The sequence below is a fragment of the Aspergillus aculeatus genome, assembly GCF_001890905.1.
Source record: "Aspergillus aculeatus ATCC 16872 unplaced genomic scaffold ASPACscaffold_13, whole genome shotgun sequence".
Lineage (NCBI taxonomy): Eukaryota > Fungi > Ascomycota > Eurotiomycetes > Eurotiales > Aspergillaceae > Aspergillus > Aspergillus aculeatus.
In genome coordinates this window covers 997036-1020035 of record NW_017962988.1, presented here as the reverse complement: position 1 = coordinate 1020035, position 23000 = coordinate 997036, and the positions used below count along the sequence as shown (strand labels likewise).

Here is a 23000-nt window from a genome sequence, read left to right as displayed (position 1 = left end):
AAAGGCTGTCACATCGCCCATTCCCCCTCTCGAAAGTGCTGCATGGCTGGAGAGCGCAGTCAAGACCCCAGCATAGTCAATCGAGGCCAGTAGAACGCAATAGGCTGGACCGTTGGGGTTGAGGTCAGGTGTTGTGATTGGAGAAGTCCTGGCTTAATCTCCCGCCCAGGCCAGGGAAGTCCGACATCGCACCTGTTTTTGTGCTGCCTGCCAAACCACTACCAACCTTGCCCGGATTTTGGAAGAATTCCTTTTACTGCCGCAGTTGATAATAACAGCAGTGAATCACCGTAATCGAGTAGATATACGGCAGCCCCGTGGGAGGGGGGTGGCGCACAAGACACAGCTTTCTCACGCGATCAGACAAAAGAAAAGAAATTGCCCAAAGGGACGAAGGAGGGGCGGGTGAATGCATCATTTATCCGATCGTCACCCGATTCCGACCCCGCCCCCGACTCCGTCGAAGGATGAATCCAAATCAGTGGTGCCTGTTGGTTGATGTGGTTGTCTTGTGGCTCTATCGGATTCTGGTGGCCCGGATGCACAACGGGCGTGGATGGATTATTTGCAACAATAATCCTTTCGCTCCCGCTCAAGTGAATAAGAATAAGTCAACAATAATAGCAAACCATAATAACAACACAATAGTCTGGACCAGGTTTCGATGCTACCCCCATCTTCTCAATTTAGACACACATATTTAACCAGTACTACCTTGGCTTCTGATCGACTCCACGATTGGATGGCAGATGCCACGCTAGACTAGCGGGGAAATTCTTGCACGATCTGCAGGCTGGGGGTTCTTCCCCTCAACGTGGAAAAAGAAAACATGGCAATCAGTCGATCGCCATCGTTCAAGTGACTCCCCCTGTCATGAGGAATCAGGTCGCCGGCTGATGGACGATGGAGCATTGCCGGATTCTTGATCTCACGTTGTTGATGACATTGGGTCACTGGCAATCACATGGTGTGATAGATGGATAGCACTGTTCTTTCCACTTGGGGAAGTACAGTACATGTGCTTCAGAAGAGCTGGAGGATTTTCGAGGTTGCATCGACTGATTCAGTCAATAATGTGAATCGAGTGTCTTCTACAACTTAGTCATCAAAAGATTCCAAACAAACATAACAGAAAAATACAAGGGGATTAAGTGAAAAAGGGAAAAAGCAACAGGAGCCCTGATGGATTGGTGGACTGAGTACGGAGAGTCCATAGGTTTTGCGATAATCTTAGCCGTCGATTTGATCCCTCAAGTGCAAAAAGGATCGAGTCGGTGAGGAATCAGCAACTGAGGCGGCCGCCACCGTATGGGCGGTAGGTCATGGCACGACGCATAGCACACACACCAGGCAAAGGGATGAAACTAGCTGAGACTCGTGTCTCGAGTCACAGCGACTGACTCTCGCTCCCAACGCCCTGATCGACCAGAGAGTATTATTCAGCAGGTAAGGAAGGGCCTGCAGTACTCCGTAGAAGCGCGTTGATCATGTACTGTAGTGGACAGGTGTAGGGAGAATATGGAGACAGTCCTCCGTACACTTCAATGGAGATGAAGTATGCACGTTGGTAATGGTCGCATTCCAAGGTACTGTACTTGCTTGACGTGACTCTGCATTGTCCCAAAGAAGACGAATGTACTGTACGTGTGTTTGCTCTGTTGATGATACTCGGCAGGAAGTCTACAAACTATGGTTAGACAGTCAGTCATCCTTTTAGTTACACTGATGCTGTCTGACCTCACCACTGTAGTGTACAATACTTTCATGTGGGAGAGGAAGGGATACTTACATGCACCATGATTATCCATCCATGTCACCACAGTACATCCATGCTTACATCAGTGGTACATGTACATACTGAGTACATACTACATAGCAGTACTGTCTTATGCTACAGGGCGTTGGGATTCTTGGCGACCGTGTGGCTGAACAACTGACGCCGCTGCATGTCCAGAACCTCCATAAGCAGGCGTTTTAGCGGCGATCATTCCACCGTGGTTGCCATGTGTCGGCTGCTGGAAAGTCAAAAATGAATCATGTTTCGGGACTAGCTGAAGCAAACTTTGACGCGCAAGAGAATAGCAAAACAGATCATGACCATAATTACCTCTCGCTTGCACCTAGGACTGGTTGAGATGATGAAGGTGGTCACGGTGGAAACGCCCACCCTCTATGGTGTAGACGACGCTTTGTTCCATTAACTTCCCTCCTTTCTCTTCCAACCGACGTTGACCTTGACTTTGGCAGAGAGATGTACTAGAACTCCGTACCGCCAATGGTGTTGGTTTTTGTACGAATTGAAATTGTAGCTCGTAATATTTCATGCCGGCGGGTATTCTTTCAATAGTCTCGCAGAACGTGCTTTTGTACCACTCGAGCGTGCTGTCAAGGACGCCATGGAGGCATGGACCCTTCGCACGGTGTGTGGTAGGTCCCATAACTTCCAGGGGATCCAGCTTATCACATAGGTGCTTATTGTCATTGCCAGGCAGGGAGAAAGTGAACTTACATCTGCTCAGCTGCAAGGAGGACAGGTTTACTCTCCAGTCAGAGACATGGAGGAAACATGGAGGGGGGTGGGTGGTACTGGTGGTACTGTACATAGCCATACGCAACATTACGCTTACGGCAGTTCGCAGACCGTGGGACCCCTGCGGCCGATCGTTCAGTGCAGCCACGTGAAAGCAGACCGCATCGCATCGAGATCGTTGCCGACCGAGGATGGCCTCTGCTTCTTCCTTTGGAACCTGGCCCTCTTCATCCTCAACATGTACTGATCAAATCTCATCGGCCTTTCGAGTTTGTTGTCGGCTCCGGATCCAGAGTCCTTTCAACTTTCAATCCGAGTGAACCTCAATTTTATCTCGTATTCAGATGATGTAATGGCCAATGCATACAAAGACAAGGTCACTGCAGTGCTTTTCTGCCAGCAATCATGCACTAAATATGTACCACCACTATCTCCATCACCACCACCACCACCACCTTTCTCACGACGGGTAGAGGTGCCGTAAAAGTCCTGCAGTAAACTGCATTTTATCATGACAGCTGCCTGTAAGCTGATTCGTCTGATTGGATTGAATCGACTCCAAAATCCCCCATTTATTGGGTGGGCCCCACTTTCCGGCTGTTGGTCCAAGCTGTAAGAACTCGCAAATTCTGAGTTAAACAGTCAGTCAACCAAAAAATCACCACTTCAATCGTTCAAGTGAGGACGCCGCTTCTTCCCACCCTCTTGGCTCGGCCATAATTGCCAACCCAGCGCCCTACAACAGCTCGGGGGCCTAGAATTGGGAGGTGTCAACCACCTGGCTCCTTTCATTTTGACTTCCATTGTTCCCGCCGTCTCTCTCACTTTCCGAGTCTCATCATTTGTTTGCTACTTACTTGCATCCGAAATCAGCCTTGCAAACCTGGTCCATTATGTTGGACTGTATCTTTCCCATCTGAACCCATTTAAATCCGCTAGATCAAATGGGAAGAATGAAAACTAGATGGCGCTGTCATGGCTGTAGTAAGGTCACGGAGGACCTCGGCACGATCTACGCTCGAGTTGCCCAACTCAGCTCCTACAATTGCCTAAGTAGGACAAGCTCGGCTCGGATGACTTTGGACTGAATTTTTGCAGTAACTGTGCCGCTATTAATTTGTCGCCTGTTCTAAAGACATCCTATCCCGCTTATTTGAACAATAAGTCAGTAGTAGAGGGGCCTCTGTTTGTTGTTATGCCTCTGACTATTTAAGATAGTGGTTGGCGATTTTATATGTCTGTTAATATTATTCTGGACGATGTATCGGGGATAATGGATCGCAAGCTGGAGCTTAACCGGGCGGTACGCATTAGGAAAAAGAAGCCCAAGAAAGAGATGGATACAAATCGCAAATTTTGGCGGAGCCAGCTATCCGATGCGCTAGATCCCTTAAAGTGGGGGAACTAAGCACCTTTCAACTCTGGTACCTGACATTTTGTCTTCTTGTACCACTATGGTGTTCTGGACATGGAGAGTATTTTTTCGAACACGGGTAAAAGTTGTTGTGGCATGGCAGCAGTGACTCCATCGGTGCCACTGGATGGAAGGGGTTCTTTCCCCCCTCCCTTTCCAGGCTCCCTGGTTCCGATTGAACCTTTCCACCCTCCCAGCCGGCTCATCAACAGTAAGGGAAAAAAAAGGTCAAAAAAAGGCGGCCTCGTGGCGGTGGACTCCTGTCGCAGCAGATCATCTCTCCCTTGAATGCTTGGCCGTTTCCAGACGGATGACCTGCCTTAGTTGTGGCTTCTTAGGTGACGATGTACCCTCCTTTTTGCCTTCACTTCAGGCTCCAAATCTGATTTCGATCTCTCTCGCTCCTCCGATAGTCTACCAGTTTACCATCCAAGCGATCTTGACCTGTAAATCCAGCATGCCAGAGTGAGCGTCAGTGGCTGTCACCCGAGCGGATGGCCTACCGGATTTGCGACCACACTACGTCTGACCAAGGGTGAATAATGCCCTGTTATACGACCGGGGGGTGAATTGTTGATGGACCGTTGCGGTCTAAGTGTATGCCCATACTTGAGGACGCAATGCCAAGCGCCATCCAGCAGCATATGATACCTGCTGTATCATCTGTATCTCGCAGTAGTCCCCAATGAAACCCCATACATCCATCACTCCGTGTCACATAGATCTAGCAATATTGGACTCTTGAGAAGGGGATAGGAGATCATGCTACATTGAATGCAGCAATAGAAGGAACTTACCTCGGCGATGGGAATCTTGAAGTTTGCGTAGGGATGAGCAGCAGAAGGAGATAGAATTGATCCTCTGCCTTAGATGACGGTTGCCCTCTGTGATTGACTGCTCGATTGCCCTTTTAAACAAGGATACTACGTGTGAGCTGCATCAGATCATTCTTCACTGCTTTTTCACTGCTTCCATTTTTAAACTTTCTCCCTTTTCGCTCGGCGCTCTATTTTATTTCATTTTAGCTGATTTTTCTTCTTTCTTTTTTTTACACTGGCATTATCTCCATCCACTATTCAATTAGCACACGTCTACTACGGGAATTGACTTCTGTGGAATGACCCTGGGTGTTATCCTTAAGACTAGTAAGTATGAACCACCCATGCATGCACCTGTCATTAATTTATCCCAGCTTTTGCCGGGAGAATAAATGGATTGTTTGAACTCTCCATATCTTCTTGACTTCTTCACCTACTGTAGAAAGTGTCTCCACCGACTGTTTCCAGACCCGCCCCGGGGTTCCGCCGACTAGTCAGAACATATGGTCGATAGCTCCCGCGCCTAAAAAAGTCGGCGAGTCGGTCATCATCATTATCCATCATCAATTTCCAACCCGATCCAGTTCTAGTGCCAAAAAATCACTTGCTTGCATCGCTGCACCACACGCTCCAAGCCCCAAGGAGTCGGAGTCTGTTCTGCCCTTTCATCAATGAATCAATCAATCATTCATTCAATCAATCAGACTTCCCAGTTGTTCCCATACTCCCCAGTGCCACCGTTTGGTTCCTGCCACTAGTCCGAGGTTCTATTCCTACTACGACCAATCGAGTATTACTCCGTATTTTGCAACTTACTCCAGTGTCCACCCTCTTTCTGGCTTCTTTCTAGTCTAGGCTTCTTCTCCTTCAACCGCCGGCCCCCTCCTTTCTCTCTTCTCTCTCTCTCTCTCTTTCTCTCTTCTCTAAATCTCTTGTTTCCTTCCCCCTCTTTCTGACTCGGAGACTACCGTACTAAACCACTGCGACTCTAACCAAGTACATTACTACCACCACCACCACTACTGTTAGTACTGTACTTATTTAGTCCGGCTCTGGTCGTCCATCTTTCTTGGCTGGCTCTTTTCTCAACAGCCATTTCGCCCCTCTTCATCATCCCCGCAGCTTCGCTTTTGACTAGGCCGGTCACGTTAAGCTTCTGCTGGTTATCGGTCGGAATCTTTGCCCTAACTCTTCTTCCTGCCCAATTGTTCGTCTCCTCACTCCTGTGCCACGTTCCGCTGCACCGCCCGAGCGTTTTATTCTCGGCCATCAGGTAAGCTCCCTGTGCGATCCATTGTCTGCAAACCATGCCCCAGAACCATTGGTCCTGTGGTTCATAATTTCTGTCCACCCCCCCTCCCTCCGTCTTCCCCATGTGGTTGACCTTCACGGATTGCTCATTTTTCCTATTAAAATTTAGCGCTCCCTTACCTCTCTTCCTTTCCCTTTCTGAAAGGTCCCTTTTCTCTTCCTTGTACATTCTCCGTGTCCTCCATAAGGATTAACTGCCCTCGTTTTACTCTTTCTACATGATCCGTCCCTGGATAGGTACGCTGGCTGTTTCCCCGTCTGCTTGACTTGTTTCCGACATCTGCCCCGGACCTTGGATGCGTCTCTGCGTGATCAATGAGCTCGCCTTCTCTTTTTTTCTTCCCATTCAAGTACTTATCTCTTTGTCGCATAGTGACCGTCATCCGCTACACTAGTGTACCTTGCGTCTCTACTCGCCCAACGTGAACCTCCACGAGATTCGAGACTTGACTTCTTACGTGGTCTAGTGACAATCGTTGTTGGCAATATTTCTCTCGGGCAAGCGGGTTCTGGAGGGAATTCGGCTCTTTGCGAAATAAAATTCAAATCCTAGAGGAGGAACAGAATTTCCGAGTGGTCCCCTGAACTCGAAAGGCGAACGTCTCTCGATCTGGAGCCGCTTCCCTACGCGATCCTCGAACGGTACCTCGATCGACACCGATTCTCGGCATTTACCGCATCTATCGGCTATCCAATATAAGACGTGTGTTCTACGATTGTTTCCCGATACGTCGAACATGATATAGTGAGGGAGGTACAATATTTCGGATCACTAGTCTTCGCAAAAGTACTTCGTCACTCTTTGAGAAATATCCACACCCACATACGTTCTCTCGCTCTTTCTCTCGCCCCCTACTCTTTCAACGTCTTGAAAGCCACACAATGGAAACCACCCTCACACACCGGCCATGGGAGCCTGCCACAACGGGACCGCAGGGCATCGCAACCACCCAGACCCTGCCTTCGATTTCAACGTTGACAGCGAGCATGACGGGTATTCCGACTCAGGCGGAGAAATCGCCTGGAAATGCCTCGTTAAACACAATCGAGCGAGATTCAGGGAACTGGTCTATGCCTCAGAGTACAAGTAGGTGGCTTGATGTTGATCGCGTACGTAATCCATGCTGACCGCCCACGCCAGGATCTTCGACCTATTCCACCGCGACAAACGGCACCGGAAACTACCCCTCCCTTTCATTCCTCACATCCTCACAACCGTCCCCAAATCGCGTCTCCCTTGTCTCCGACCGATCTCCATACCCCAATGACCTCTCCAGTACTACTACCCCTTCTTCAGCTGGAGCTCAGCCATCCCCCAATTTCGGTCACGCTCAACCCCCGACGACACTACCTTCCATAAACCAACATTACGATGCGCCTTCCCAGAGAGCCAGCATCGCGGAACCGGCAGAGTCGCGACGGAGCAGCGTGGATAGCAGAATGAATCAGGGAATCAGCTCTCTCGCCATCAACCCGGCTTCCCCGTACCATAGCACGAACGCCTCGCAGTCGTCAATTGTTTCTGGCCTACAACGGGAACGTGGGATTTCGATGGATGTTAATATGAACAACACCTACCGGGGTCCTCGCTATTCTGCCGGACAGCCTCTTTCTCCCCTTGGCCCAAGAGCTGGCGAGCATCGTAGCTTTGCGGCTGGCCGCACTGCACCTGCAATCTCGTCGAATCCTCGGTCAGAAATTTACAATGCGGAGGCGCCCACCGCGGGTCTCGCGTATGCTTTCCCAGATCCAGATGTCGCCCGGTCGAATTCAGTTTCGTCTACCGCCGACAAACCTCTTAACGGCCATCAGTTTACACGGAAAGGAAGCACGGCAGAGTCTCTGGCCAGCAGTGTGTATTCCGATGCACGCCTACCCCGTGGACAGCATGGTATGTTTGATGCACTGGTCTTGAGATGTCCCTCTTTGCACGCATGTTTCTAACTCTCAGCAGAACTTCCTCAAAATGTACATCACCATACACTTCAGCATAAACAAGTCCGGGGTTTGATCGGCGAGGCGGAGGCGCATGGCGGCAGCACTCCCTACAGCCGCACTCCAGAATTGCGCGTCACCCACAAGCTAGCTGAGCGGAAGCGCCGGAGCGAGATGAAAGACTGTTTTGAAGCCCTACGCGTCCGTCTTCCGCAGAGTCAGAACAACAAATCTAGCAAGTGGGAGACTCTCACTAGAGGTAAGCAGTAATCCGCCAACTTGTTACTTCATTCCCCACTAATGACATCAATAGCGATCGAGTACATTAGCCATCTGGAAAAAATGCTCAACAACGCTCGCCGCGACAACGACGTTCTGAGGAGTGAGGTTGATGAATTACGCGCGCAGCTAAACCAGCAGCAAGCCAATGGACAGTCGCGCCAGGCGTCAATATTCGAGCATCACACCATCTCAGCTCCGCAGACGAACGGTCAGGTACACGGTCCGATCTACCCCAGCTACGCCCAAGGCTCCGCCATGGCGCAAGAGCAGCCTCGTACATTGCCCCCACTCATGAATGGGTCTGTTGCTCCTATGCAAGGCGTACAGTACACCGATGATCGACGGTAGCTTGAAAAAAAAAATCATAGCGCACCGAAATACACCCATTGATGGAAGCCCTGCTCTGAATGCTTTGGTGATGATTTCTCGGCGATCGCACCCTTTTTGATTCTGCTTTGCAGAGGAAAGTCTTGAGCGGCTTTCTTCGTTCTGTGAAAATTCGCTCTCATTCAACATATACATATTTCCTGGATCTAACCGGCAAGCTTCTCTGGCTGGCGTCAGATTTCCTCCGAATCTGCTGCTTTCTCCAACCTCACTGTGTCTTTTTTACTATTACTTCTTTTCGCCTCCAAAGATTACCCCCGCACCGCATGTTTCGATATCTCGCCTCGCGTCTCCTTTATCGCCTCTTATGTCTGGAATACTTCCCTATATCAGGGAATTCATGTGTCTATCCTTGGTTTACGGTTGGATCGGTTATCGACGTTGCATCCTCAATACCCCTTGGTTGTAGAAAGGAGGCAACATTTTTGTGACATGAGCTTTGCGCATATGCCTTCTTGATATCCTCATGGCCTGTTCATTATGTCTATCTGTGTGACCATTGGTTACAGACTCGGAGATGAATGAAAAAATTCCTACCGCTGCGCAAGCCGATTTAGAGGAATCGGCAGCGATATTTTTCTTAAACTATTTCCTGTGTTTGTCTACTTTCGTAAGGAGTAGTAATTAGTAGTCTAAGTGTATCGCAGGAAATTTCTGGCGCATAGGAGAGAGACAGACATGGTACCTGAGTAATGGGCGCAAGCTCCACTGTTGGGGAAGGTACCTACGTAGTACTGTACTATTTTTGTCACCCAGCAAAGCGGGTCCCTGATTGGGTGGGCCGCTGACAGTCTGCAACATGGTCTAAGGGAGTTAGCGCTTGGGCGGGTGTCGTGCATCGGCGGCTATACAACTTGCCCATCACCCATCACGCTTCATCCACAGCCAATCCTCAAATCACTCTGCAGGTTACCCTCCGTCCTGCAAAGTCCATCTGCTTCTTTCTATTCTTTCTACCCAGTCAGCGCTTCGTTCGAACTGATCTATCTGCAGCAGATGTCGCCGGAAACCATGGATACTGGTCGACTTGCGATTCTGCACAGGATTTGGCCGGAACAATGCGAAACAAGCTGTTTAGATCAAGGGTAGCTCTTCGGAGGAAGCTTTCTCCTCCCTCCATCGATCACCTCAGGTGACGAAGCTTTTACCATCATCGTACAGCTCTGAGAGTGTCTCTTGATTTCTTCTGGTCTCCATCCTCGTACAGCCTGGCCGGCCTGATGTGCCTTTCATGATTTCATAAATTCGTTGTTGGAGCTTGTCTCGCACACCTGTACTGCTCTCTTGGCACTCCATAATTCACATCCTGAGTTAGGGTGATTGTGGAAGATCTCTTTGCTTGTGTTAATGCTATTGTCGACATCATTTCATTGTTGCTTCCGACTCGCTGACCTCTGAAGACAACCAACTCTACCCTTTGTTCTTCTTCCAGAAAAGCCTTGGCCTGCATCAAAGAACGAAAGGACGACACCTCTCCCAATTGAACAGATACACCTCCCTCATATTCGGTAGAATTCCTCGCCTACTCTGCAACTACTGAGTGGTCAGAACTTGCATCAACAACAGTATAGTATCCCTACATACTTTGCAAATTAACTGAGCCCGCGAGTCGACATTCCGGGCCATACTATACGCAGTCCGGTGTCATGGCTTCTCGGAATCAGAAGCCACTGGCTGGACTGCTTATCCCTACTGCTCCAAACTTTCCTCTCTCATCACCGATCACAGAAGAGGTTCCCAGCCCCATCCCATCATCGCCGGACGACCACGAATTGTGGCGGAATCGCCCTTTCGCTCTCCTGAACAAAACAATCAGCAAGAATCCTTTCATTCGGAAGGCGACTTTTGATGATCAAATCCAAGGACAGGGTCATACTGGCCGTCTCTCTGGTGCAGGTGATATCGTACAAGGAGTGGTGCATGTGGAGCAAGGAGCTGAGCAGGGCTCAAGCAGAAGTCGCGGATTGAACTTGGTCACAGATTTCTCCAAACCAAGTACGACTGTACAGCACGAGGTGCCAGCACCAGTCTTCGTCGATCTGAACGACCTCAAAGCCCTTTCGCAGGTACGAGAGCAAGAAAGAACTACGGACGGTACCTCAGGGACTGTGAAGTCGGTAGTGCCAGGGTCATGTGCACCACAGTCTTTCGGGGTTGTCGAGCAGAAGACGATAGGCAAGGACGAGCTGTCGCCTTCTGATAGACATATTATGATCGGGGTTCGAATGCCATCCCATGGATCGAAGGACTCGCCTGATCAAAGGCCAAGGGAAAGAGATCGGATGCGGTTTTCACATACTCCACTTACACCTTCCATTATTGTGACTCCTGCCAAGGAAGATACATTTTGGGACGGATTCGAGCCGGCTCATCCCCGTCCCAGAGCGACATCCAGCATTTACTCTCAACCTACGCCATACCCCGATTATGACGATCATGATATACCGCCAGTGCCGGCCATCCCAGCCTTTCATGTCCGTGCGGATAATGAGAAGGCCAGCCCCGATTCCGCCTCTGTGAAATCTATAATGTCTTCAAGAAAACAGCGTGCATTTTCAACCGGAACTATCTTTGAGGAAGACAGTCCCAAGACCATAGGAAGACCAAGCTTGCTCTTAGTTGAGAAGGTGAAAAAGATCCCGGATCGACTGAGCATCAACACCGAAGCTACCCGGCAGTCGCAAGGCTGGTGGACGTACCTCATGTCCCCTCTCTTTCCCAAGACACCAGTCACCGCCGGAAGGCCTCCTGTGCCCAGTATCGCAACCCACTCCTCTGGACTGACGGACGAGTGGTGGGAGAAGGAAGTCTCGTACTTTTCGCCCGATACCCCGGATGCCGTTACAAACCCGCTAGATAACATCAACTCGAGTCCACAAAACCCTGATTCGGTTGAAGCTGAGCGCAATATGACATCCTTTATGTTTCCTGGCGAGCCAATTCAGGGCTCTGCTGCAGAGTATTATCAGGCATGTGCCCACGAACTGTTTAGCGGGCGTCCTTATTTCGAATGTGTTAATCATATTTGTTCGATCACCCCAAAAGCCAAGGTTGCGGCAATGATGACTGAATCACCTGCGGTGATCACTCAGGAGAAAGATCTTCTTATTGACGTGGATGATATGCCTGAAATTGAGAAACAACATCCACCTGGACCCTCCGATGCGGACACTGGTCTGCGTTCTGTTGATGGGATCTCCACTGTGGCTAAAAGCAGACAGAACCCTTTCCGTGATTCCGATGAACACAGCACTCTAAGCGGTCCTACATTGACTGGGTATCCTCAGAGTGAATATCCTTCCAGTGAGCATCCTCCAAGCAAGGACGCTCCAAGCAAGGATACACCAAGTGAGGTCGCACCTAGCGAGCGCTCTCCGAGTACCCAATCTCTAAAGCAGCAGCCCCAAACACAGAGCGCGAATGAAACCGCCGAAGAGGTGCCATCTGCGCCGGAACATCAAGAAGGGCCAAGGGCGGCACCGGCGGCCGTCGCTGAGGGCCATGTTGAGAAGCAAACCCCTTACCCTGTCTACCAGCCAATCATTCAGCCAATAATCCAACCAGCCATACAACCAGTGATGCTACCAGTTAGCCAGCCAGCTCCTGTTGTAGTCTCGCAGCCAATTCCCCAGCCAGCGCCTGCGGCGCCACCGACAGTGCAGAACTTTTACAATCACCCCGCCGTGGTTCCTTCCGCCGTTCTTATAGCTCCGCCGGAAAGAAGCTATTCGCAGTACATTCTACAGCCTGCATCGAATCCTGCTCCACAGCCGCAGCCTCCGGAGCCTGTGTCGCCTGCTTTTCAACGGATGACAGAAAGAGGATCAGTACCTTTGAGCGAAGTTCAGAACACACCGGCACCTGCCTATACCTCTTACCACCACAGCTCTGGCATCCTACCCCCACGCATAGATCCACACCCGCTTACACGGGAGGAGGTGGACTCAACCACGGAAAGACAGACAATCGAAGCGAAAAGACGGAGGCTAGAGAAGGAAGACGCTGTTAGCCGGAAGTTAGGTGGATGCTGGCGTGGTAGAGGCCCGGTTAGCAAGAAAGGCTGTTTTGGCAGGTCGGGACGAGAAGGAAGAGTTAAGCGTCGATGGTACTTGGCGATCTGCACTTCGTTCCTTATAATCGTCTTGCTCGCCCTCATTCTTGCCTTGACACTGACCAGGCAGGGAAGTACAACGCCGGTGCAATCCCAATGGCTGAACCTTACCGGCTATCCCCCCATGCCAACTGGCATTGCAACCATCGCTGGGCCGAATCTTTATGAACGAGTCCCCGGCTGCATTGCCCCATCTTCACTCTGGAGTTGTGCCCTTCCGAAGGAGCAGCAGTCCGGTAACAAGCCGTACACGGCCGATGAGCCAAACTTCCGCGTCGAAATCGAATTCCGCAATGGAACCTATCCGAACAGCACGACGATCGCCTCACGATCATTAGTCTCTGGCCGCTCGTCTGGTACGGATTCCTCACCATCACCACCAAGCATGAAGGACCAAACCTTTCTTGGGAACACCACGGACAAGAACAGCGCCCCCTACGCCGGCGAAGAGACGCCATTCTTCATGAGCTTTCTTTCGGCCTCCTCGACATCTTCCTCTTCTTCCACTCGTCGACGACTCACTCGCAAGAGAGATGACGCTTTTCCGGACCTCGACTCCCTCATTCCCTCGCCTGACCTGAACTCTGACGGCACTGCCGCGGCCGCCGAGCTCTACCCCCTCTCGGAATCGCAACCCATTCGCCTCTACAACCGTGGGCAAGCCACGGAACACTATGGATTCTACACCTACTTCGACCGCTCCATCTTCCTTTCTTCACTCGCTCCTCTTAATGGCAGTGGTATAGACGACGACGCGAACGACAGTGACGGCGGCTCAACAGAGGAGCAAGCCCGCGTGCGCTGCACCTGGGCGCAAACGCGCTTTCTTGTGCAGATCTGGACTCGAACAACGGATACATTGTTGAAGCCGTCATCAGTGTCCGCGTCCGCATCCGCCACCCCGACTTCTTCCGCCTCGAGCGCTTCATCCACCTCTACCTCCTCGTCCGCAACGGACTTCACCCGACCCGGTTCCTTCCCCTACCCTGTGACAATCACCTTGGACCGGCACGGCGGCGACGCGAAGAAGAAAATGGTGTACTGCTACGCGATGAAGGCGGATGAGAAGGTGAATTCCACGCTGGTAAAGCTGCAGGTTGAGGATCGGAGTTATGGTGGTCAGTTGGTGAATCCGGCGCCGGGAATCTTCGACTTTGCGAGTAATTCGTCTTCCTCTTCGGCCAATGAGACGAGCTCGGTGTATGGCGGGGTCGATGGCGGTACGGGAGGGTGTTCGTGTCAGTGGGTGAATTGGCTTTCGACATCTTGAATGGGATGATACGGGGAGGTAGACAAAAACTCACTCTGCTACATACTATATCTGTAACAACTTGGTTTCCTAATGAGATGACTCTTACCAGAAGATAAAAATGAGCTACGATTATATTCTACTCTCTTGGGACTATTTGAATGAGGTTTAACAATGCAGAATCAGGATCTGATTTTGTGTGTATCAACTGATGGAATTATTGTAGAGACTGTCCCTCCAAAACGCCCATTTCTCCTGTGTTCCCCAGATCAACTCCTTATTTGGCTTTTTTTGTTCACCCCCCCCCCCCCCCAAAAAGAAAAAGAATTATCACCTGCCCAATAGGTCGATACATATGCAAGGCCCTCAAAGTGCAATTAAAAAGGAAAAAGCAAAACAAATTCATTCAAACAAAAGCAGATGAGCCAAAGAGAAATTACCGCAGACAAAAGTCGACAAGTTTTCAAGGCAACAACACCGTTCGTTACCCGCAAACAGGTCTATATAAAGCAGTTATACAGCAGTAATGAGTGAGTGGTCTTCGACATCCATCCCCGGGGAACTTTTCCAGTCTCAATCCTAAACCAGCACCATCACCCCGACCACAATGCCCCCAACCAGGGACAGAGCCGAGGCGACCAACTTCGTGCTCCCGCTCGTGGTAAGACCGTTCGTGGCGCTCGGGGAGGCCGGAGCGGCACCACCACCCTCGCCGCCGCCGCTGCCGCCGCCACCGCTCCCACCGTTACCACCACCCTTACCCCCGCTGGAGGTCGCCGAGTGGGTGGCCTTCGGGCTGGTGGAGTTGACGAACCCGGAACTGGGCGTCGTCGCGGGGACGACGGAGGGGGTCACGATCGCGGGCGGCGCCGTGGTCAAGGGGATGACAGGCACGCTGGCCGGCACGGTGGCCGGCACGCTGGAGTTGGCGGGGATGGGGAACGGGGGCACGACGATCGCGGGGACGGTGGTTGCAGTGGGTTCCTCTGTCGCAGCGGGGGTCTCGGCCGTGCTGAGGACGACGGCGGGCGCTTGGGTGGTGGGCTGTTGCTCGGTCTGCACGGGCACCGGGATGGGTTCGGTGGCGCCGCTGGGCGTGGTCGGGACGCTGATGGGGATGATGGCGGGCGTAGTGCCGGGCTGCGTGGCGTTCTGGCGCGCGTAGAGGTTGCCGTGGCGGGCGTGGGCTTGGGCGGTGCCCGCGGCGATGGCCAGGGCCACTGCAAGATGGTTGGAGATGTGCATTGTGGTGTTTCGTTGCTTTGGGAGCGGAACTTGAAGAAAACAGCAGTGGTTTGACTGGGACTTGAGTGGGGACTGGGGCTGTTTCGCTTGAAGCAAAGAGGAGGAACGATGAACGATGCGATGATGCAAGGATGAGAGAGGTTGTGATGGGAGGGGTGATGGAAGGAACCTTTATAGCTTTTTTCTGTCGATCGAATCCGGTAGCTGGTCCTCTGGACTTTGGCCTGGCTGTTGTTGCTTTCGTTTTGGGGTTGTTTGTTTGTTTGATTCTAAACATCCCATCTTCGAGTAGGGAAGAAGTCCATTGTTCGAAAGCCAGATTCGACATAACACAGTACTGCATGCGGAGAAGCAAAACAGACACCGGGTTCGATGCAGAGATGCTCTGAATACTGATGGATCCGGATCAGGCTCCATGGCTCGTCCACAATGGTGGATCTTCTCGACTGAAGTCCTTGTCGAGAACAGTTGATAGCATGTGACTTGGATCCTCGCTCAGCCCTATCCTTGCCGAAATGGGAACCCGTTGCCGGAAGCAGGGACCAAGCAGGAATGTTGATCCATTCTTGGACTACTTTTAGACCAGCAGGTACCTTAGTAGTAAGCTTCTGGAGCCCTGATGGCACTTTATGGATGATTTGGAAGGTTAGTCAGCTCTCAGGTGCTCCTCAAGACTTCCGCAAGTGATGGTGTGGCGTTCACGGTTGTGTACGCTTTCAACGGGCGCCCGAGAATTCGCCAGCTGAGTCCGGTTGGCCGCGTGTACAGTACAGTTGAGCCCTACGTTGGAGAACATTTGCTCAGAGGGCTCGGGTGTGAAGAACCGTATCGATATTCTAGGATAGGCTGCGTGTAGACGCTGTGTTGAGTCTTGTGAGTAAAGCTTCATCATGGTTATTTGCGGTATGCGGAAAGACAGTATTTGCCATTTGATACGGAGAGGTGACGACCATGCTAGTACTGCAGTTAGAGTGGAGTTAACTCTTTCTGCCTTCAACTGCTTGTCGCAGGTTTCATGGGCTACAATCGAGTAGATAGTATGGGGTATGGGATAAGAATCGAGCATCGAAGCTGAAGGGCGGGCGAACCGTGGGATGATCCCCTTTTCGGCACCGGCCCGGAGATCGCCCGAACTCCAATTGATCTCCCTATCAATCAACCAAGTTGACCTATCCACTAATCATCATTCATTCGCTTCTCTTTCTTCTCAACCTGTCCATCCCTGCTTCCCACGCCTGTGTTAACGCGTGTTTCTTTCACATCCGGCCCCATGCCAGCTATTATCCCCCATGCTTTCACGACGTAATAATCGCGACGCTTCCCTTCTTTCCCCCGGCGGCTACGACGAGGATGCCGAGTCGCTACGTTCCCCGTCAGAGCAGGACTCTGACTCCGAAGACGACGAATTCCTCCGCCGATCTCGAACCACTCTAGAACTTGCAGAACACGATCGCACGGTTCTAGACGATGAAGAAGAGACCGAAAAGCTGTTGACCAGAAGCGGTCCGACTCATGGCCTCCGCCGCATTTTTAGCCCCAATAGCAGCAGTGTCCGGATCGGGAAGCAGGAACGCAGGCGACAAAGGAGGCAAGCCAGGAAGGATGCGCGCAGAGGGCGTCTGCGAAACTCGCGGGAATCAGCAGAGATGCTGTTCGAGATGGAAGAGGGCCACCCGGACGATGAGAGCTCTCTCTTGAGTTCCTCCTCATCGGACCTGGACCGTCGGCTCAAGGATTACACATCCGCCCCAGTATGCCACCACAGGGTCCCCCAGTGCAGTTGCATATGATCTGTAGTGTTGCTAACCTGCCTTGGTTGCAATAGCCACCGCGTGTTTCATGGCGTCGACTCTTGTTGATATTCTCCACCGTCCTGGTTCTCTTCTTCATACTCCTATTAGGAGCCTACAAGGCATCCACGAAATTTCGAGCCTCACATTCCTCGAAACGTTTCTTATCCAACGGCACCGCTCTTTTTGCGCCTACTACAATCCTCATCTCTCTCGATGGCTTTCGTGCGGACTTTTTGAACCGGGGCTTGACCCCGGCCCTCAACTCCTTGATCGCGAACGGTGTCTCTCCGCAATACATGCTGCCCAGCTTTCCTAGTGTGACATTCCCGAACCACTTCACCCTCGTGACTGGACTATATCCCGAAAGTCATGGAATCGTTGGAAACACATTCTGGGACCCAGATATGGAGGATGAGTTCTACTACACTCATCCCAGCGTTAGCATGCAGCCTAAATGGTGGAATGCCGAGCCTCTTTGGATGACGGCTGAGAATCAGGGAGTGAAGGCTGCCATCCATATGTGGCCAGGTTCGGAGGCACATATCGGTGGTGTCGAGCCAACATTTCTCGATCCCTACAATGGCTCTGAAGCACTTTCGCGAAAGGTTGACCGCATCCTGGGCCTGTTGGACCTCCCTGGCGTGGAGGACCAGACGCAATCGTCCCGCCCGCAGTTCATTGCTGCTTACGTTCCCAATGTCGACGCTGACGGGCATCAGTACGGGCCTAATAGCACGGAGACGCGGGGCACAATAGCGAAGGTTGACTCCATGCTTGCTAGTCTTCTTACAGGCCTCCAAGATCGCAACTTGACTGAGATCGTCAACGTCGTGATTGTTTCTGACCATGGGATGGCCAGCACTGCTACCGAAAGATTGGTGCAGCTGGAAGACCTGATTGACCTAAGCTTGGTTGCCCGCATTGATGGCTGGCCTTTGCGTGGGCTTCGCCCCAAGCGGCCGGAAGACCTTGCAGTTCTCCAGAATCAGCTCGAGAGCGTGGCATCCAACTTCTCTCATGCGCTGGAGGTTTACACGCGCGAGAACATGCCCAAACGATACCATTTCCAGAACAACGACCGGATTGCACCTCTTTGGGTGATCCCCAAGGCAGGTTGGGCAATTGTCGAACGGCCAGATTTCGATGCTCAGCAAGCCCTAGAAAAAGGAGAAGTCTATCACCCAAAAGGAATCCATGGGTACGACCATGAACACCCCTTAATGCGGGCGATCTTCATAGCAAGAGGCCCTGCGTTCCCCCACGAACCTAATAGCCGATTGGAAGTCTTCCGTAAGTACTTATTTCGCTTCTGTACGCTTTAGCCGGTAGCTGACTCGTTTAGAAAACATCAATGTCTACAACCTGGTCTGTGACTCCCTCGGGGTGACACCACACCCCAACAATGGAACTCTTCGTCTCCCTCTGAGGCCGGTGGGCCTACATTCTGACGAGGATTCGCCGACCCTCGAGGATCCTTCTGATCCACCATCAGTCACAGCCACCGTCGTCGAACTCGTTAAGCCATCGACGACACCAACCACGACCTCGTCCATGATTCTTGCCACACCCACGTCTTCAGCTGACATGGCGGTTGATACGCCACCGGAGACTAGCTCTCAAAGCGAGGACGAAACGGGTCCGAACTGGTGGGGAACGTTGTGGGAGAAGATAGAAGAGGCTAAGGACTGGGCGACTGATGTGTTTGACACTGTCAAAGATAATTTTGTGACGGGGTCGTCCTAGATGATGATTCTTGTTCATTCATTCATTCATTCATCTATCACATTTTCCCCTTTTCTCATTACATCTACACCGACCTCTCAGTCAGTCTTGTTGGGTGTTCTGGTCGGAGTACCACATACAGCATATATTAATTCGAGATACCCACAATTGATACTAGAAATATTGAACTTCAAATGTTGACGATTTTCCGAAATGGGAGCCCGACTGCAGGATGACATCATGTGCAAGACAATGCGGCTGAGCTGAGCCTCCTTTTTGTCCCTTTGTGGCGATCCTTTCCTTCCACTGACTCTCACTGCAGCCTATTAAGTGACACTGTCGGTGACTCAAGCCTCGTTGCAGCCCATCCAACCACAGCCCTGTCGGCTTGAGTTACACTGATCTAACAACCATGGTGCAGCAATGTGGTCTGGAACCATTCGGCATTCCCTAGCTCGTGGCAGCCTGACACACTGTCGTGCTGCCTGGCTGACCACAAGAGCGAGAAAGCTATAAAGAGTGAATTTCTTCCAGCAAGGTCTCACCCTTTCGACCTGCTCTACCTGCTCTACCTAGGGACCTTTGTCTCTGTTGTTGAGCGCAGCCTTGTCTGCTGCCTGCGTCCCGGTCAAGCTTGAATACAAGGTACTGTACTTTGTTCAGCTTTGGATCCGAGAATTGATCCGATTGTAATACACACACGGTTCATGATTCGTTCCTATAAAATCCTCTCGAGGCCCTCTCAAGCATGCTTGGTTTCTGCAACGAGCATTCAGCTGCGGCTCCTATACTCATCACCATGAATTCGACCACTCCAATCTTCAATACCTCCGAAACCGCCATCCTGGAGGGGCTCATCCCCGGGTATGCGTTCATCTCGCGGCTCCTGTTATCATACCTCCATATCGACCTTTCGCTCTACCTCCCATACATCTTCACAGCCATTAGTATCTACTTTGCCTCCGACCATGTGTCCCACCATGTTCAGAGCCTGTTCCGGAGCCATCTCATGGCGTCAACTGAGGTCCGCATCTACGACGATGTCTACATTTACCTCATGTTCTGGATTTCGCGCCACCGATGCATGCAGAGCACCAGGCACATCTATGCCAGCACCCAGCTCTCCGTTGATCGGTACTACTACGACTCGGATGACTCGGACGACGAATCCGAAGAGGAGATCGATGAGGAAGAGATCGCAAGGAGCAGTTTTGATGAGTACTGGAACAAGATGATCGCCCGGGACCGCACAAAGCGCTTACGCTTTACACCAGCTCATGGAGTCCATCGCTTCCGGTACAAGAACCGCCTGATCTTCCTCAATCGCGTTCGCGACCGGTCCACCAACTCCTTGTACATGCAGGACAACTCAGAACGCCTGATCATCTCGTGCTTTGGACGGGACACTACGCTCCTTAAGCAGCTGCTCGCGGAGGCGCAGGCGGCGTATGTTGCACGCGACGGTAACAGTACGGTCATCTATCGGGGTCAGAAGGCGAATGGCCGTACCGACTGGATCCGTTGCATGGCGCGTGCGCCGAGGGCGCTCTCCACTGTCGTGCTGGACCAGACCCAGAAAGATGAGTTTGTCAATGACATCAAGGAATACCTGCATCCAAGGACTAGAAGATGGTACTCCAACCGCGGGATCCCGTACCGACGCGGCTATCTGCTTCACGGGCCTCCGGGGACCGGCAAGACGAGCTTGAGCTTCGCCGCTGCCGGGGTGTTGGGCGTGCCGCTGTATCTACTGAATCTGAGTTCCAGAAGTCTGGATGAGGATGATCTTATGGGCCTCTTTCACCGACTGCCTCGGCGATGTATTGTGCTCCTGGAGGATGTCGACTGTGCGGGTATGACGCAGAAACGCGGGCCTGATGACAAGGACAAGGACACCGACACCGACAACGCTGCCTCTGCCCGGAAGCCGAGAGACAAGGCTGAGGGCGGCCCTCCGGAGAAGCAGGGGATCTCGCTCTCCGGTCTACTCAATGTCATTGACGGTGTGGCCGCCAGCGAGGGTCGCATTCTCATCATGACTACCAATCATCCCGAGAAGCTGGATGCCGCGCTGCTCCGTCCTGGACGCGTGGATATGAGCATCGGGTTTGGCTATGCGCAGAGCCACGATGTCGAGGAACTCTTTGCGTCTATCTATTCCATGCTGGAGGGTGATTTGCGTTCTGCAGCTACGGGATGTAATCTTGAAAAGACCCGGCACTCCATGGTCAACGGGGTAAAGCCTGTGAATGGGAAGCAATCTCTTGTGATGACTCCGGGGGATACTTCGAACTTGGCGCGACAGTTCGCAGCAACGGTTCCCTCCGGTGAGTTTACTGCTGCAGAGGTTCAGGGATATCTTCTGAACTACAAGAACAACCCTCAGGGGGCGATTGATGGGGTGGAGCAGTGGCTGAAGAGCACGCGCGAGACACGCGAGATGCGTCTTGAAAAGTTGAACTCGAGCAAGTCAAGCATGTGATCTCATATGCTACGATGCTGTTGAATCGACAAGATCAAGATCTATGAGATAGCCTAAGTGGTAGTATTTCACTCAGTAATGACAATAGAATCAATTATTCCATCGATGATTAAATAAGGTGCGAAATGGTTGCGAGACAGTCAGCCGAGGCTACTCCAGAAAGAGAAACCCGAGAATCAACAAACAACCTTCCCCTCCACTTCCACTTCTCCTCGTAACTAAACTTCGCAATTTTGTGTACAGTGTCACATCCGACTCTACCCACAGATCATTTCTCCTTATGTGACCCTAATCCACCGCCTGATAACTTTCCATTTGCCGATCCCGATCGAAAGCGGCCGCGATCGACACACGACCTTGCGGATAATTCCCCGCAACTCCCCGAAATTCCTGAAATGCGGGGGACATATTACTGAGTACTCAGTATCCATTCACCCGGGTACGCACATGGAAATTTCGGATTGAAAGAGCTTATCTCACACGACTCCATCGTTTGTCCATTCACCTGATGCGGCAAAACAACACGGGGTTTTCCCGTTCCATGGTCAACCTAAGTCGATCCTCCACTCAAAGGAGGAAAAGCACACTCCGATATGCCGGATGACCGTTTCCATGACTTCGAATACCATCCAGAAAAGTGAGAGCCGTTGGGCGGCGCTCAGGTGATAAGGCATGGCGATAAGGCAAGGGGCACAACACAGATCAAGGGTCTACCACCAGCATCGCTGGATCTGACGTCGACGATGCAGAAAAGGAGGTTGTCATGCATCGTGAGTCAGCGGACTTGCGGTGTCCTTGAGGCTCTGGCTTGTCGAGAAGGATCTTGATTGATATTGGTTGTTTACTGGAAGGACGTAAGGTGAGCAAGCGACTGACTGCCCGAAATCTTGGCCAAGGAGTGGTTTGAGGGTGGACGTTTGCCTCTTGACCAAGTCACTTTTTTGCGCTGCCAAGTCTTTTGGGCCATCATTCAGAGGTACCGTCCACACTCCACAGGGCACGGGCATCTGGATGGGCGCATCTTGGCTGGCGGACCCAACGGTGTTAATTGCTGTTGGGCCTTGGAACCCGGCGGTGGTGGTGCACGAGTCAGGCACGAAATGCTGAAGCGGCGGCAGTGGCTGACTTTCCAAGCACTGCGCCTTGCGCCTATCAGATACAAGACACTGTATGCACGGCACTGTGAATCCAGTCCAGTCCAGCAATCATACTGGTTTCCTTTTGAACTTGCAAGATTAAAACTGTTGTGTCGATGCACCTCCAGTGTGTTCAGCACACACACTATATGTTAGAGTGGTATGATCAACTTCCGTTTTACCCCTTGGTGGCTGTCCTTGCATTTTCACTCAACCGTCCCTTCCCTTCGATTTATGCTTTCCTGTGGTTTTGCAAGAAGGTTCTTACTTTGAGTCTGACATGTCAACTTTCCTATAGTTGTGATCTAGTATCATGCTTGCGGGAATCATGGGGCTAAATTGGCACTAACTAGGGTACAAAGATGCGCTTCCTGTTTTTTCCTTCCTGTTTTTTGGAACCATACCCCTACCACCATCCGCGCTTTGTTTCTGGTCCGCTCGCCCAGACTGACAAGTCGTTGATGAAACGTCAATCGCTCACCCCAATGGCCGACTGCAGGTCGTGCACACCGTTTGCTGTCGGTTCGAAAGGGCAGCCTTGCGGCAGTTGCACGGCGATCCTCTCGACCTACCAGCCGCCAGTCC

At 51.7% G+C, this 23000-nt stretch overlaps 5 protein-coding genes across 5 annotated transcripts; 4 read left to right on the top strand and 1 right to left on the bottom strand.

Moving 5' to 3' along the window:
• Window positions 1–6955: 6955 nt before the first annotated feature.
• Window positions 6956–8638, top strand: ASPACDRAFT_32713 (putative HLH transcription factor (Hpa3); the record flags this gene model as incomplete). The annotated part of the gene is made up of 4 exons (XM_020199898.1): window positions 6956–7160; window positions 7215–7964; window positions 8025–8267; window positions 8322–8638. 4 exons carry the CDS (start codon window positions 6956–6958, stop codon window positions 8636–8638), a joined length of 1515 nt encoding a protein of 504 aa, XP_020054065.1.
• Window positions 8639–10323: 1685 nt separating this feature from the next.
• ASPACDRAFT_767 (uncharacterized protein) lies at window positions 10324–14058 on the top strand (the record flags this gene model as incomplete). Its single annotated transcript, XM_020204758.2, has 2 exons — window positions 10324–12025; window positions 12290–14058. The coding sequence occupies 2 exons, from the start codon at window positions 10324–10326 to the stop codon at window positions 14056–14058; spliced, it is 3471 nt and encodes a 1156-aa protein (XP_020054064.1).
• A 558-nt stretch (window positions 14059–14616) lies between these two features.
• ASPACDRAFT_45820 (uncharacterized protein) lies at window positions 14617–15282 on the bottom strand (the record flags this gene model as incomplete). Its single annotated transcript, XM_020201685.1, has 1 exon — window positions 14617–15282. One exon carries the CDS (start codon window positions 15280–15282, stop codon window positions 14617–14619), a length of 666 nt encoding a protein of 221 aa, XP_020054063.1.
• Window positions 15283–16571: 1289 nt separating this feature from the next.
• Window positions 16572–18818, top strand: ASPACDRAFT_32177 (alkaline phosphatase family protein; the record flags this gene model as incomplete). The annotated part of the gene is made up of 3 exons (XM_020199861.1): window positions 16572–17048; window positions 17108–18365; window positions 18418–18818. 3 exons carry the CDS (start codon window positions 16572–16574, stop codon window positions 18816–18818), a joined length of 2136 nt encoding a protein of 711 aa, XP_020054062.1.
• Window positions 18819–19596: 778 nt separating this feature from the next.
• On the top strand, window positions 19597–21279 carry ASPACDRAFT_62691 (BCS1 and AAA domain-containing protein; the record flags this gene model as incomplete). Its single annotated transcript, XM_020203815.1, has 1 exon — window positions 19597–21279. One exon carries the CDS (start codon window positions 19597–19599, stop codon window positions 21277–21279), a length of 1683 nt encoding a protein of 560 aa, XP_020054061.1.
• Window positions 21280–23000: the final 1721 nt, after the last annotated feature.